The 15,908-nt window shown below is 34.2% G+C and overlaps 1 protein-coding gene across 5 annotated transcripts in view; it reads right to left on the minus strand.

Annotated features, from left to right (window-relative positions):
• Positions 1 to 15,908, minus strand: part of PHF21A (PHD finger protein 21A) — a 187,977-nt gene that overhangs the window by 147,068 nt on the left and 25,001 nt on the right. For all 5 annotated transcript variants that reach the window (XM_068988372.1, XM_068988374.1, XM_068988373.1 and 2 more), the window contains 4 exons: positions 14,484 to 14,524; positions 7,471 to 7,613; positions 3,614 to 3,646; positions 1,410 to 1,475 (listed from right to left, as the gene is read on the minus strand). In XM_068988372.1, coding sequence (XP_068844473.1) covers positions 1,410 to 1,475; positions 3,614 to 3,646; positions 7,471 to 7,524 — 153 coding nt within the window. In that variant the 5' untranslated portion in view covers positions 7,525 to 7,613; positions 14,484 to 14,524. The remainder of the gene's footprint in view (positions 1 to 1,409; positions 1,476 to 3,613; positions 3,647 to 7,470; positions 7,614 to 14,483; positions 14,525 to 15,908) is intronic.

Consider the following 15,908-nt stretch of genomic DNA (forward strand, 5'->3'; position numbering starts at 1 on the left):
GAACACGTGAGTTTTTCAGCAAAAATGACTCATTCATTGGCATCTTGTCAAAAAAAAAAACCCTGAAACTTTAAGGCTCAGCGCTAAAAGAATTCTAAAACTAGAACATTTCACTAACACACATCATTTTAACTTCAGAGAACTGAATCACTTTCAGAGTCAAATACATCTAATGAACGCTGTTTATATTTTTCCTTACAAATTGGTCTCCACCACGCTACGTACTCAAAATTTTAGTTTGGCAAATCCCTAATCTAAATCACCTGTTGTCTCTGAAGAAGACAAGACAGAGGAGTGTAGAAACATTCGAATAAGAGGTGGGGGAAGCAATTGTTCACGCAGCTTGGAAAAAGATTCTATTCTGAAACATTAATGACTCACATTTATTCCACACAGTTCTCAAAATGTATTTCTCCCATTAGTTAAATGAAAACACAATACAATACATAATATAAATGCAATCAGAAATCTCCAGGAATAAATTACTCTCATTGCTATTATTTCACTAAATAAAAGTTTAAAAAAATATAACACAAAAATCAATTATTGAGAACTATATAACTAAAAATCTTCAATAAGCATGAACTATCAATTGAAAGTCACCTTATCATTTTGGTTCACACATTCACCTACTCCAAAACCGCACCTTTTAACCAGAGGGAGAATGGTGGGAAAGGAACAAGAAAACAAACGCTTTGTCAGATTAACTTCCCTGGTGGCTCAGATAGCTGTCAATTGTCACACTCCACCTGGTGGCAGGAGCTGCATGAATTGGTGAAGTGGAGGTCATTCTACAAGAAATTCCAAAGAACACTTGCTAGATGTACTTGGGGAAGAATGCAAGATGTTCTTTTTTTTTTTTTTTGGTCCTACACAGAATATATCTAACAAGCCTCCACCAAAGTTTCTTTTCACATACTAGCAGGTCAATATCCAATAAAGATTAACATAAAGGAATGACAATAATCAGAATGGGAGAGCTATATTTCTAGCAATCTACTTAAAACATTCTCTCCACATTAAGTTAAATGTCATCTCAAGCCTTTAATACAGGTAGCGAGGCACATCCAGCAACTTTAAGATTCTCTGTCACACACTCTCACTAACATTCTTTGCCCCCGTCTTCTACGGGTAAACTATGGAGCTTAATTAACACAGTCAACAGCAGCTTTGCCACACGGCTGTTAGATATTTGCCACTAACATATACTCATGGGATACTCTAGAGACTGATTTCAACTGAAAATAAAAATAGATAAACAGAGCTCAAAAAAAATTAAAACTGAGTCTGGCTGCCCACACTTATTTTCACACATGAAGAAAAATAGCAGTTCTCCTAGAAGCCTCGAGCAGACATATCTTTAGAACACAATGTTAAAAATATGCCCCCCCCCCCCTCTTCTCCCCTACCTGTTTCTCACTCAAAGCTGTGATTTTGGCTTGGAGTTCATGAAGCTGTTTCTTTAAATCAGCATTCTGATTGGAAAGAAAAAATATCTGTGAGGAAGATATTTCATTTGTTAACAGGATAGTAGCAAGGAGACTTTATGCATACTGTATTACAAATGATGAAGCAACCTTAAAGCATTTAACCAATCATATTTGTCATGCATTAACCTGTAGTCATGTTACCACCACCTAGTGCACAGATCCTAAATGTAGGCTGCTAACACAAGGACAGGGGTAAATTCCTTTGTGATTATTTTAAATTAAAAGATATTTTATATTTTAGCATTTTGTAGTGAAATAGTACTCCTTTCTACTAAAATAGCTATTCTTCATAAATAACAGCTGACAGAAACCCTAAAGTTCCACTCATCAGACAAAAGCAAAAAAATGGAATTTATAAGGATGAACAAACTGGATGCTTAATAGCATTATCAATAAAAAGAGGTTTTTCTCTGCTTGCCCTCTCCCTTATTTAGTAGAGTGCATTTGTTATTCTAGCCTAGATTTGAAAAGCTGTCAGTGCTGCAACTGCCTTAACACTACATCATTCAAATTAACATACTGACTACCAGGGCAACTTCTCAGTTCTAAAATGTTAGGAATCAAAAAAGAATACTATTTTAAATGAGATACACTGAGCATGCTTGCCTTTTACTCACGTGGGAGAAAAATCCAAAATTAAAGTTTTCAAAAGCTTAATGTAACAAGATAGCCTACTTACTAGCAGACTGAGTACCACCCCAAAGAGACTACTTTTCCTTTTTCATTTCTCATGAAATTCTTTCAATTCACTCTACCTGATCTTCTGACAGGGTCGCAGCATACATCCTCCCTTCATGTTTACTCCATGAGGTCTTTTTTTTGACAGTGTGTAATATAAGGCCTCTCTAATGAGATCGCTCACAAGACTGTCCAGCAACTTACTGCCCCCTCAGATTCTCCACATTAAGATTGCTCTGTTATATAACTCCCAGCTATGTCAGAAATGCTACAGTTTTCTAATAATATTTCAGTTGCTGATAATATACGTTACCATATTAAATATAAAAGAATCTATTGATTGATCTACTGCTACTTGGTTCCCTAAACCTAATTTAAACTATCGTATATTTTTAAAAATTAAAATGGAGAAACTTCTCAAAGAAGTTGGGCTGTCAAACAGGAGTTAAGTGGCTATCAATGCCAGCTCAGAATCAATGAATTGTGTTAAAAATACAATAGTTAAGCTGCTAGGGGCTAAATTTGTAGAAATGAATACTATGTCCCACTTCCAAAAATCAATCTGCCTCAGCACCATTCTTTAATCCAAGAATCTATTTTACGTAACTTTACAATGAGGCATGTATGGTGTGTTTAACAAGCTTAAAAAAAAAATGTGTGTGAGTCTAGGTGTTCTGTAAACAGATTATGAGTAAACAAAAGCAAGGGAGAAATCTTGAGAATGTCTGATACTTTGACCTCATTCTTATGGCCCACTATCTAATTGCTGCAAAAAAGACACTGCCTGAACCATAAATATATTAACAGTAATTAAAGACAAGGTAAGTTTTTAGGAAAATTTCTCTTCAGGGATAGGGAATAAAATACCTGAGCCAAAAATTCCTATGAGACATTAAAGAAAACGTAATACTTGATGGATTACTGTATTAACACAAGGTTCTTTAAAACCCTCCTTAAGGGCTCTTTCAAAAAGAATTTTTTTAATGCTTTTTAAAAATTATTCTAAAATTCTACTCTAAACAGTGAGATTAAGCATTTAAATGTTCTATACTATAAACTATAAGAAAGTAAAAAATGGTTCTGGGCTATGTTCAATAATTTTGAGAAAGCTTCACAAACTCTGATTTCCAGTAAGCGGGCTTGTGCAAACTAAATTTAAGCTAAGTATTTAATATAAGTATTAACTCTCAATTTTTTCCCAAAATACTCAAAGCAATTAACTTAAAAGCAAAATAACAGTAACAAAGATGAAATAATAGCTATATTAGAATAGAATGACTGGATTTTTCTTAATTCTTAAAACATGAAGACAAATGTGCTAAAAAAAAAACTGCTATAGAGATGAAGTAGTTTTTAAAACCTAAGAAACATCTACATTTTAGTATTTTACAGTAACTTTATCTTAAACTGTTTTAAAAATTAAATGAATAAAAGTAGTATTTTACCTGCGGATCCTGCTTCATTTGAGCAACCAGTTTCTGATAATAAAAAGAGAAAAAGAGCCATCAGTCTTACATATTAACTCAATGTCACTAAGCAGGCTTGGCCCCCAAAATCTAAAGTTTTAAATCCACACAGACATACACATACACACAAAACAAGCAATACCATAATCAGAACAGACCAAAAGCTTCTGTGATCCATGTAAAAGATTAATGAAACACTCTCTTAATAATTAAAAAAAAAAGTATTGCTTTATATTTGAAATAAAGAGCTTCCTGCTTTTAAACAAATCTGGAGATGGGATGGGGGAAAGGAGCTTTTAAAAGACAATTTAAACTAACAGAATGCTTCAAAAGTCAAATGTCCCTTGAAAATGTTGTCATTTTGTCTAGAGTCCCAAGTAAGGCATGAGAAGAAGCTGCTCTCATACAAAAACAGACCTGTTTGTATACAGCAAACAGACTTGGCAAGTCAGTTGGTTTGGTTCACAGAAGGAGCCTAGTGTCAGACGTGACTCTGCCACTGTCCCCTCTGTCGGGGAGGGAAGGTACCCAGTGGAGCAATGCTAATACTTGAGAACGAGGAAGTGAAGAACAGTAATGCAAAATTCGACCTACCTGGGGTTCCTGGGTGAAGAGAGTTCTACCAGAATACTGAATGGAAAGACCTTAACTAAGGAAAACATAAGTCCAAAAAATGAAAAAGGAAAATGGATGTCGACTGACCTATCCAACTTCTAAAAGCGTCACTGCCCAAAGGTAACAATAACCATAGAGAGAAGAAACTGAAGCATAAAGGAATATCAGAAGACTGATTCCTCAAAGTATCTGGGAATAAGCTGTTCTCCAAGTGATTTTTTTCATATAACTGAAAAATCTATGCCTCTCTTTGGGTGACAAGACACATTTGAAGTTTTTAAGTCATACAATAAAAACTTTCTAAAATATATACTTATCCACCTTATTAAGTAAAAAAAAAAGTCAGCATTTAATGATATTTAATGATAGAGGCATGATTACATCAATACACTATTCTGCAAACAATACAATAAGGTCCTTAAATAAAGACCCCAAATTGCTATGTTCTAAAGAGTTCTTTCAGTTTTTTCATCTACTCCTTAAGGTCAAACAGGCAGCTACCAAATATTGCTACTATCACTATGCCTCCCTCTAAGAGCCCCTGAGCCATAATTCAAATTTGCTACTTCTGATCTGCTTTGTGATATGCTCAATGAACTAATTCTAAGATGAGCAAATATCCTAAGAAATCCCCCTTGAGTAAAACGTACAATCTTTGGTGAGTGACTTTTGACATTTCTTCTAGCTTGTCAAAAGCCTTACATTAGGTGCTAAGACACAGTTGGGATAGCTGAGATTGCCAACCATGTGACCTTCAAATACACAAGGTATATTTTACTATACTCTACTTCAAATACAACAGTGGTTAACTCTTTTATATCCTGGTCTTAATCTACAAAATAGTAATAACATACATTTCAAAAGTTCAAGGATATAAAAATACAAAGTTTTACACATATACATTTTTACTAATGCAGCTTAAAAGCTAGTCACATTCTTCAATGAAAAAAAGCCCTTGGTCTTCCTTTCTGATTTGGTACCAGAGACTGGAGTACTACAGTAAAGTTGTCTTTTAAAGCTGAAAAAAGTTTTTCTCCATGACACTGGAATTTAAAAACTGACCAGCAAACTCAGTCTCCACCTCCGGAGGAAATAAATAAGCCAACTTTTCTACCTACAATCACTCAAGCTTCATTTTAGACCATTACAGGCAGGACAGAAAAGCTGGGCAATTCAAACATTCAAATCCCCAATGACTTTAAGGTGACATTGTGTGTTATCAAAATTGTTACTTTCTAATTCAAGAATGCAGCAGTTTTTCATGAGGATATAGTTTTTGCCAAAGGTTGGCAAACTACAACCCACAGGCAAATCTGGCTTACCACCTGTTCCTACAAATAAAGTTTTACTGGGACACAGCCACACCCATTCACTTATATACTGTCTATGACTGCTTTGTCTATACAGCATCAGAGAAAAGCGGTTGTGACAGAGACCATAAACGATTCCCAAAGTGTAAAATACTCTACCATCTGGCCCTTTGCACAAAGTTCGCTAATCTCTGCTTTATACTATTCTGTTACATGTAGAGTAAATACTCTAGAAGTTTAAATATAAGTTGCATCAAATCCACACAGGAATATTCAAAAAGGCAATTTCTCAAAGAAAGATGAGATGCCCATCACTCTTTAAACATTCATTCAACATCAACCATGTGCATGTCACTACTTTTTAAATCATTTCCCTGTTCAACAAGAACAAAAGTATACTTCTACCACAGCAGTACTAGGTAGCTTCATAAACACAGTTTCTATCCAGTAAGCTCCTTTTCAGCCCCAGTTTCATACCCTAAGTGGAAATGATGAAGGGCTGGCTTCTGCCCCAAAATTTAGTTAAATGTACAATCCGGCTTTGGCCTCGGCCTAATAGCCAGTGCCTACTTTGATGTCATTTCTGGCATCCCTGAATTTCTCATGATCATGTAGGTTAACATGTACCCAATCACAATAACAGCATCAGATTTACATCAAGGCATGTCATTTGTATTTCCTGTTAATACTTATTTTTTAGGGGAGGGCTGTATGTCACAGCATGTGGGATCTTAGTTCCCAGACCAGGGATCCAACCCATGTCCCCTGCATTGGAATGCAGAATCTTAACCACTGAACTGTCAGCAAAGTCCCTACTGTAAGTACTTAAATTTTTTTCTAATAGGAAAGGATTCTAAATGTAACTCTAATCAAATATATTACATTCTATATAAGTTAAAATACTACCAACCAATGTTGATAAACATAAATGTTTATTACCATACAAAGTGCTACATTAACAGTTAAGGAAGAATATAAAAGCTATTAATTTTATGCTAAAAATAGTTAAATACACAGGAAAATAATGTGAATATTAAGTGATAACTTCAGAAGAATATTTTATTCTTTTTGAGTCAATAAATGTAATTTTAAAATTTATATTATATTTTAAAACAATAAACATCCAATTTTTTCATAACTTTTATAAAATTGGTATGCTTGAACTAAAAATATGAAACTAAATAATATTTAAGAACTCTTTAAATTTTGTGATTCAGTTCAATTATTCATGAACCTTTCAAAAAAAGTCTTATTTGGACTTGTTCATATCTTGTGAGGATGAACCAAAAGCTGAATGTTAACTATGCCATCCCAAAATTTCCTGAGAGGAGGAGTATGTCCAAAAATCACATGTGAGTAACTTTGGTATACATGATAGTCAATTGAAACTTGTCTTATTTTTTTAAATATGTAAGTAAACACAGGGAATTATATTCAGTATTTGGTGATAAACCATAATGGAAGAGAATATGAAAAAGAATGTATATATGTATAATTGAATCATCTTGCTGTACAGTAGAAATTAACATAATACTGTAAACCAACTATACTTGAATAAAATAAATTTTGAAAATTAAAAAATAAATAAAATATGCAAGTGAAAGTCACATGAACAAAGTCCCTCAGATTAACCAAAAAACAGGGGGAAAGGGTTTTGTTTTTTTTTAAACACACTCAGTATATGGAAAAAATATTTTTAGTTCTTTTGCTTAGAAGTCAGTGTTTTTAAAATTCTCAAAAATATTATCAATGAGTTTGTTGGGTAGTGTTATAAGGCAAATAACATGATTCTTGGACAACTGACTGAAAAAATTATTAAAAACTGTACTGAAAATCAGAGACAGCAGGTTGTTTACTAATTTAGCCATTACTTAATAACATGATGTGGGAGAAGCCATGAATGAAACATACCTGGTGAACCTGAATTTCCACTTTAAGAGCCTCCTGTAGAGTCTGCAACTCCATCCTCTACCTTCTCCACTTTTTCTATGTCTGCTAATTCTACAGTTTCTTCAGCCTTTGTTTAAAATAACAAACTCCTCTTCTCACTGCAGCTGTAGAGATCATAAAATGTTTGGGATCATTATGCTGGTTATAAATGAAACATACATGTTAGATAAAATAAATTACATTAGGCAAAAAATTAGCCAAATAAACAAACTTTCCCCAAACAGCTTTCCAAAATGAGTAGATTTGTAATGAATTGGTACCAAAACTTTCTGAGTTTTATTCTGTGAGCATTCCTCTACAAAACACTTCAAATAAGTAAGATATAAAAAAAAAAAAAAAAGTGTTTAATCTGGTCATGAAAACATCCAAGCACTTACTACGTGCTCAGCACCATGTAAGATACTACTTTCTGAGGACACAGAGCTGAACAAGACCACTTCTGTCCTAGATGGGTCGGGAGACAAGAGGAGGAGAGGACAGCCATCCAGGACACACTGTTCTTGGAAAGAGACACACAACAGCATGGTCATACGTTTTTAACCATCACACAGAGTGAACTGGAGAGCTCAGGATCTCTCGGAAGTTAAAGAAGGCCAGAGCACTCTCACTTGGATGGACTTCCACAATATTTTAAAAAATAAACTCAAAATAGGGGAAATTCTGATACAAAGCTTTACATTTAACAAATTAATACTTAACCACATACAATGGAACTCTGCTTTCCACAAAGTTATGACAGAGATGTTAACAAATAAATCTATCGTGCACAACAGATGAGGTGGGTCTATACAACAAAAGAGACTCTTCACCTTTATACCACCACCTTCTTTTCCAGCTTTGGCTTTGGCCACATATAACTACACATGGAGACAAAGTCAAAAGTCTAGATTTGTGAACATGAACCTTCTGCTCTGCTCACCACTACTGCAACTTAAATTAACTCCATAGCTAACTTTTCTTTTTTCTTGAATGTGGCCTTAGACATGATTTCAGGTACTCTCCCCAACGTAAAAGTTTAATTGAATAAACATATATATATAACTTGTAGTTAGAGCAGCTTTTCAGCATTTTTACAAACTGAGAAAGGGGACAATTAAGAAGTTAGAATAACTGCTCCTCCTATGCTAATTCAATGAGACTCATAATCTTTAAACCTCTAAAAACTATTTATCTATGGATAAAATTCATAGTTAACTTGAAAGAGTTAGTCGCTCAGTCATGTCAACTCTTGAACTCTATGGACTATAGCCCGCCAGGCTCCTCTGTCCATGGGATTCTCCAGGCAAGAAAACTGGAGTGGACAGCCATGCCCTTCTTCAGGGGATCATCTCAACCCAGGGATCAAACCTGGGTCTCCTGCATTGTAGGCAAATTCTTTACCACCTGAGCCACCAGGGAAGCCCCACAGTCAACCTAAGGTTTCTTAAAACTTCTTTAAAACCGGATTTAACAAAGCTATAATGAAGTCATTAACTTCAGGCTGTATTCGTGTGAGTATTAGTCTTCATTATATTTGTTTAATCTTACTAGGCTTAAAACATCACTGGCAATCTCTCCCCTAGGGCTTACATACTATGTTATGTAATATCAAAATACTCTAAGCTTTTTTTACGAAAACAATACATTTCCAAAGTGTAAAATTCCTTCAAACTTACATTTGTGGAGGCTAGAAAACGATATTATTGTACAATGATATTGCCCACCAAAAATTTTCATAAAGGTAGTATGTTTAGGGGAGGTAATTTGGAAAAGATGATATTGATGAACAAACCCAGGTTTTCCAGATATTTATTAAATCTTTAAAAATTGTTGGAACTACATAAATATCAGAATCATTAAGTTATTGGTTTTAGACCAAGGTTTTTGTTGTCATTTAGGTTTACATACTAAAGCAAATGTTAAAACTATGCACTCACTATAATTTTGAATGTTAAAATAATCTCCCTAATCAAATTCCTGACTTATGTATTAGAGGTCTTCCTGAAAACAGTACTTAGTTTTAAGCCTATCAGAAAGCATGTCCAAAAATGATTCCCTACCATTTTCATTAAATTAAAATCACCTTGAAGGGTATTTTCAATGACAGAAAAGCCACACTTTATTTTACTAGTAGTTACATATAACATCATAGCTCAACTCAATTCATAAGCTCTAGAAATAAACAGGAACACAAAAACATGAAGAATTTACAATATACACAAACAAAGGGTTAACATAATTTGTACAGTTATAGAGTACAGATTAATTACAAATTTAATTTTTCAAAAGCTATGAAAAAGCAATTCACAGAAGAAGATAAGAATGATCAACACGAAAAAAAATCTATTTTCAAGAGAGTCATGTAAAGGTAAACTTAAGACACATTTTTGTCAAACTGACAAAGACGTGTAAAAATAATAATACTCTGAGCTGTCTAGAGTTTGCATCAGGTGGCACTTTTATAATTTGCTATTAGTTATATCTGAGTGGTAGCACTGAGGGTTATTTACTTTCTTCTTTTCAGAGTATCAATAATCTCAAAATTTTCCATAGAAAATATGTACTTATTTTTATATAACAAAAAATTAACTTAGAATTGCTAGATAAAACATCAGAAAAATTTATACTGACGAAACACAACGTTCAGGAACAGAGTAAGTAAAGCCAGGGTTTAACCTGGAGGTTCTAAATGTCAAAGAGTGCCTCACAGGATAAGACGCCTGCAACTCAAGTTAATGAGGAGCTGACAGCTTTTACTTCCTTCATCAGACTGTTGTCTGCTTATTAGAAACACACAAAGGCAAGAAATTTTATTCGGCAAGGACTCTAAAGGCCAATTACTCATTTTATTTCAAGATAAAACTGAAGGGTTAAAAAAGGTAGTGACTTATTATAGAAAAATATATGAAGGATTAGAAGATTCATTTAATATTATTTCTTTTTCACAGAAGCCTCTTTCTGCATTTTTAAAAGACTGATTTCTGCCTAAAGAACAAGTTATATACATATATATTCATAGCCTACAAAAAACAATGCAAGCACATGTTGAATCCTTTTAAAAAATACTTTGGAGGCTTAGACAATGCATGCAGCCATCATGTGGTGACCATTTGGGGGCAGTTTCTAGTATTATAAAGTAATATAGAAGGTAATATAAAGTATTATAAAGAAGGCAAAATTTATAAAAAGATGAGTTATCATATTTTGACAAATTCTAATAAATTATAAATAACAAATCCACTTCTGCAAGGTAAATATAGAGAGACTTACAAAATAATTTACTGAGGAACACAGCCTTTTGCCACCCATCAGTTCTAAGTACTACCACCAGAGAAGGCAAGTGCTTAGCACAAAATACCAACATTCACTATATTCAAGACTGGATGTGTCAAACCACAGGGACACCTAATGGCCTCCCACATTCAAATTACAAAACACATAAATAAAAACTCCACAAACCAAATGAGCAAGCAAACAGACAAAATAACCAAATCTCACTAAAAAAAAACAAACAAACAAGGGCAGATGTAGTGTCTGAAAAGAACATTCACTGTCTCAAAAAAACCCACACCTGATTCCATTTACTCACTGTGCAACCACTCTCAGCTTTAGGCTTGTTTGCTTATAAATCAGAAAAAGGGGAACAGAATCATCTGTTTCACAAAACTATTATGAGGTTTAAATTAGGTGAAGTTATATGAAAAGCCATTTGTAATCTGTAAAGTTCTATTCTTTTAACATACTTAACTCACACACACAAACTTTTGTATAAACTTCTCAACACAGTATATTTCTGAAAAGAGTATGTAAGCTTTCTTATTTCCAACTTCTCTAAGAAAGGGATTCTAACCATTTTCCTGGTTACAGTTCTGCTTGGAGATGTATGACTGCTAGATCTTTCATAATGATTCTAATAAAGCATTAATGCTACAACTCTGAATTTATTACCAAAATTATTGCTCTGTTCTTGAACTGATATAAATCTTTTCCCAATCAAAACTCATTGCATCAACCAAGTTTACTTAACTACAGGAAGTCTGTAATACATTGTGCCCCCAGACTGAATTCCTTAAAAATGAACAGCTCAGGGTTCTCTATACCATGTATCTACTTGGTGTAAGACTTCATTTTTGATCTATACTCTCAAAATAGTGTTTCAAGTACGCTTAATTAATTTTTTAAAATATGAAAAAGTAAAGTCTTGTAGATCTATGTATCCTTACTTGTCTCATGCTTATTACTAAAATACTAAAATTAAATTACTACAATACGGAAATAGCTCCTCTGTCCACGGAATTCCCCAGGCAAGAATACTGGAGTGGGTAGCCATTCCCTTCTCCAGGGGATCTTCGCAACTCAGGGATAGAACCTGGATCTCCCACATTGCAGGCAGATTCTTTACCACCTGAGGCACCAGGGAAGCATTATTAAAATATCAGGTTTCAATTTGTACTGAATACTTACTGATTACTATGTATCTAATATGCTAATAGATAAAACATATCTTTAACTTTTAACAGTGCTAAAAATGATCACAAATGTGAAAAATTTAATAACTTATGAAAACTAACATTTACTAACATGAATCAATAAGATGACATTAAAAAATATATATAATGTTTATTTTCTTATTTTCATCTGGTATTTCTTTGGTAACACTCCACAGGTCAACAGGAAATGCTACTTCACAAAGAACTTGATATTGGAGGCTACATTTTGAATCTGGCAAGGTTACTATGCTCAAGTACTGCTATTACAGGTGTTGACAAACCTGAGCTAGTAAGACTGATGCTTCTTAACCACTGAATTTACACACACACACACACACACACACACAATTCGATTAACGATATCTGAAAGTATGAATGCCTTTGAGTATAAAATATGTATCTTTCCTTTGGTTTCTTGGGTGGAATGGGGCCAGATCCTTGTTAAAAAGAAGAAAAAAACAACAACAAGGAATACCTGCACAAGTCATACCATTCCAGCACAAGGGAGTGGTATTTTTGGTCGAGTCAGGGTTTCCCCACAGCCCCCTCTTCTGCACACGTCTGCTGCAGTGAGTGTCTGGCCCCACTCCCTACCGCCAGTGTTCATTCTAAGACACAGTTTCTACCTCAGCTTCCTGGCTCCAGGCCTGGCAGACACACATACACTCTTCTATCTGCTACTTTTCTTTACAGAAATTAAGCATGTCTACTAAACTCTTCCCAACTATACCCAACAACAAGAATGCTGAAGCAAATTCAAAAATGCACAGAAATTCAAAATGAAGGAGGCTGAAGAGAAGAGTCGTATAAGAGCATAGTGACAATGAGGTCAAGATTTTAGAAATGGTTGCCGTCTTTACCAGAATGCTTTTTAATGATAAATATTTTACTACACAAAGGAGAACATAAGAGAGGACGGTGGTCTTGGTATAACTAATAAGTACTTAACAGAAGTGGAAGTTATGGGAGAGAGATTTCAGATCAATTTAAGGAAGAGCTAAGGATAAGAGCTGTACAAAAAAGGAATGGGTTACCTTATGAGGTAGTGGGCTCCCTGTCAATAGAAGTATTCAAGAATGCTGCATATCATATCCCCCTCTTGGAGATTCACAATGCACATTAGCATATTAAAGGTTCTGAGAAGTCCTGCAGTAAAGAAACCTGTTTAACTTTGTTTAAAGCAGCATTTTCCAAATTATTTGACCACAGAACATTTTCCCCACCACCCCACCTCAATAATATTTATTAATTTCTGTGGAAATTACAGTTCCTCAGAACACATTACAGAAATATGAGCTACATTCTTTAAAATGTAGAATTTAATACATCAGGGATATATCTGAATAACAGTATGTCAGGGATATAAGAGAAGAAACTGCCACACCTGGTAAACGGTTCAAAGAGAAGGCCCTTAACATTCCTTCTTCTTTAAGAAATGTATGATTCCATTGCATCTCAAACTAAATGGCTATGGGGTCTTGACTATTTATTTTTAATGGTTCCATGAGAAAGGCAAGTAGATAAAAAGGTAGTATAATCTAAGATTAACTGGTTCAAATGCTTCCCTTTCATGTTCAAAGCCCAATACCTAAAAGGTAAGAGATACCTCAGTGACCATTAAGTTATGAAAGAAGCCTCAACTAAATATCTACTCCACCCACTAAATGAATTACCATTTGAGAGAAAGAATTAAAAAAAAAAAAAGTACCTTGCAATAGGGGACTACCCTATTCCAGTTATCTTGTTTGAATTTAATTTTTTATCATAATACATGCTGTCAATATAAGGTTGATGTTTGTCTGGTCTTTAGACACTGGAATGCCCTGTGTAATCTGAATTATACACTCAAATAAATTATTAAGTGTGATGATTTATAAGCTGTTAAAGTAGACATTAAAACTGATACTATGGAAAAAACATGTTTGCCTATACGACCCACACTGCTACATTTCTCTCATTTTAAAAACTTTTTCCTCTTCAAGAATTATACAAAACATACACTGAAAATGTAGGATCAGACATGAGGCCAATCCAACACTAAATTTAGTAATATAAATGCTAAGAGTCCCCAAATTTCAAAGTCAAGGTTCCCATAACTACATTAACTTAGCCTTTTTGCATATATACTAAGGCCATCAAATTAAACAGTGTATTAAATAATACAAGACACAATGGGAACCTTAACTTTTGAATTTCCTGGTTTCTGAATTTTCAGCCCTAACCACTGCATTAAGGACATTTTCCGCAAAGGGGACCTTTACATTTTAAGAGGTTATCGAATGTAGGAACATGCAAGCCTAGCAGTATTATTAGAAACACAAATGAATTTGAGGTATGGTTATGTGAAATTAGACAAAAATTCACGTTCACTCAGTACAAACAGCGAAGCCTTTCTCATTTCTGGGAGAGAGCTTTTTTGCAAAAAAAGAAAAAAAATCACTGAATATTTGAGTTATCATCCAATGAGCATCAGGCACAGTGTGCCTGCTTGAAAAAAGTACTTACCAATTTTGGGGAAACTGGCTCTCCTTCAGTTCTCTTGTTCCCTATGAGAGAAGAAGGGGAAAATGGAATTAGACTACAAACACAGACTTATGACAAGTCATCAAAAGCTGATAACGTAAAGATTTCTATCTCATTTCCATGAGAAAAAAAACAAAACACACAAGAATCTCCAAAGCTTTAAAACCCAAAAGAAAAAAATAAGGAAAGAGATAGGTAATTTCATTTTTACAAGAGAAGAACTCAAGGGCAATTGAATATCTAATTTTCCCGTTGTTCTTTTTTTTCACTTTTCCACAGCCTTTTCAAGACAAGAAAAAGTAGTTGACAGTTTCCCTTTCCTAAGAGACACAGAAATGCAGAAATACACCCACATCCCCAACAAATGACCTTCACTGTTTGCTGCTTTATTTTACAAATTAGGCTAACATCATTGGCCCTTAGGCTGATCTACTTAAAAGGCTTTTTTTTTTTTCAATTAATCTTGAAATGGACCTGTCTTATAAGGCTATAAAATTCAAGCATCTTATATGTATAGTCATAATTTCAATTAAACTTTTCATTCTTAAAGTCCTACCAGTTTAAACTGTGAACCACATAACACTAAAGTGACTTTCCCTATGCCATATCAGTGATAGAGCCAGGGGAAAAAAGAAAAATCAAGGTTTTGGGATCCCAATCTATGCCCAGTGATGCTTTTATCAATTGTGGTTTTTTAAGATTATCTAAACTCCATTAAGTTGATTTCAAGGTCAGAAAACTCATGTCAAGCTATATTGTTTAACTCGTCCTTGCCCCAAACTTTTCTAGTTAAAAAAATTAGTGAACAAAAATTAAAACTTTTTCCTTAGTATTTTAGTATTAACTTATTTAAACTGAACATATCATGCTCTAAATCTATGTCATCCTATGCCTTAAACATAGTACATTTGTCCACTGAAGTCACTCCAATGGTGTGATGTAAATTCTCATTTCCTTAAGGGATATTTAAAAAAATCTTCATCCAAATCACAAATTTGTATTTAATCATGCACAGTCATACCCAACATATAGTAAAATAATTTTAAAGGGCCTCAATTCATGCAGTTAACATTCATTTCCAAAAGAAATTCAATTTGCTGTTTTATCCTGCCTTTCTTTTAGCAGCAGCACTTTTCTAGAGTTCTAAAGTCCATATAAATGGCAATTTTAATCACCGAGATTAGAATGATTACCAACCAAAAGAAAAATCTATAAAATGATCTGTAGAATGATGTGGTTATTAAAAAGTAGATTCTTGGGAATTCCCCGGTGGTCCAGTGGTTAGGACTCTGTGCTTCCACTGCAAGGATCATGGGTTCAGTCCCTGGTTGGAGAACGAAGATCCCACATGCCAAAAGGTACGGCCTCCCCCTACCAAAAAAGTGGATTCTCACTAAGAAAGAAAAA

This window comes from Capricornis sumatraensis, chromosome 16, assembly GCF_032405125.1.
Source record: "Capricornis sumatraensis isolate serow.1 chromosome 16, serow.2, whole genome shotgun sequence".
Taxonomy (NCBI): Eukaryota; Metazoa; Chordata; class Mammalia; order Artiodactyla; family Bovidae; genus Capricornis; species Capricornis sumatraensis.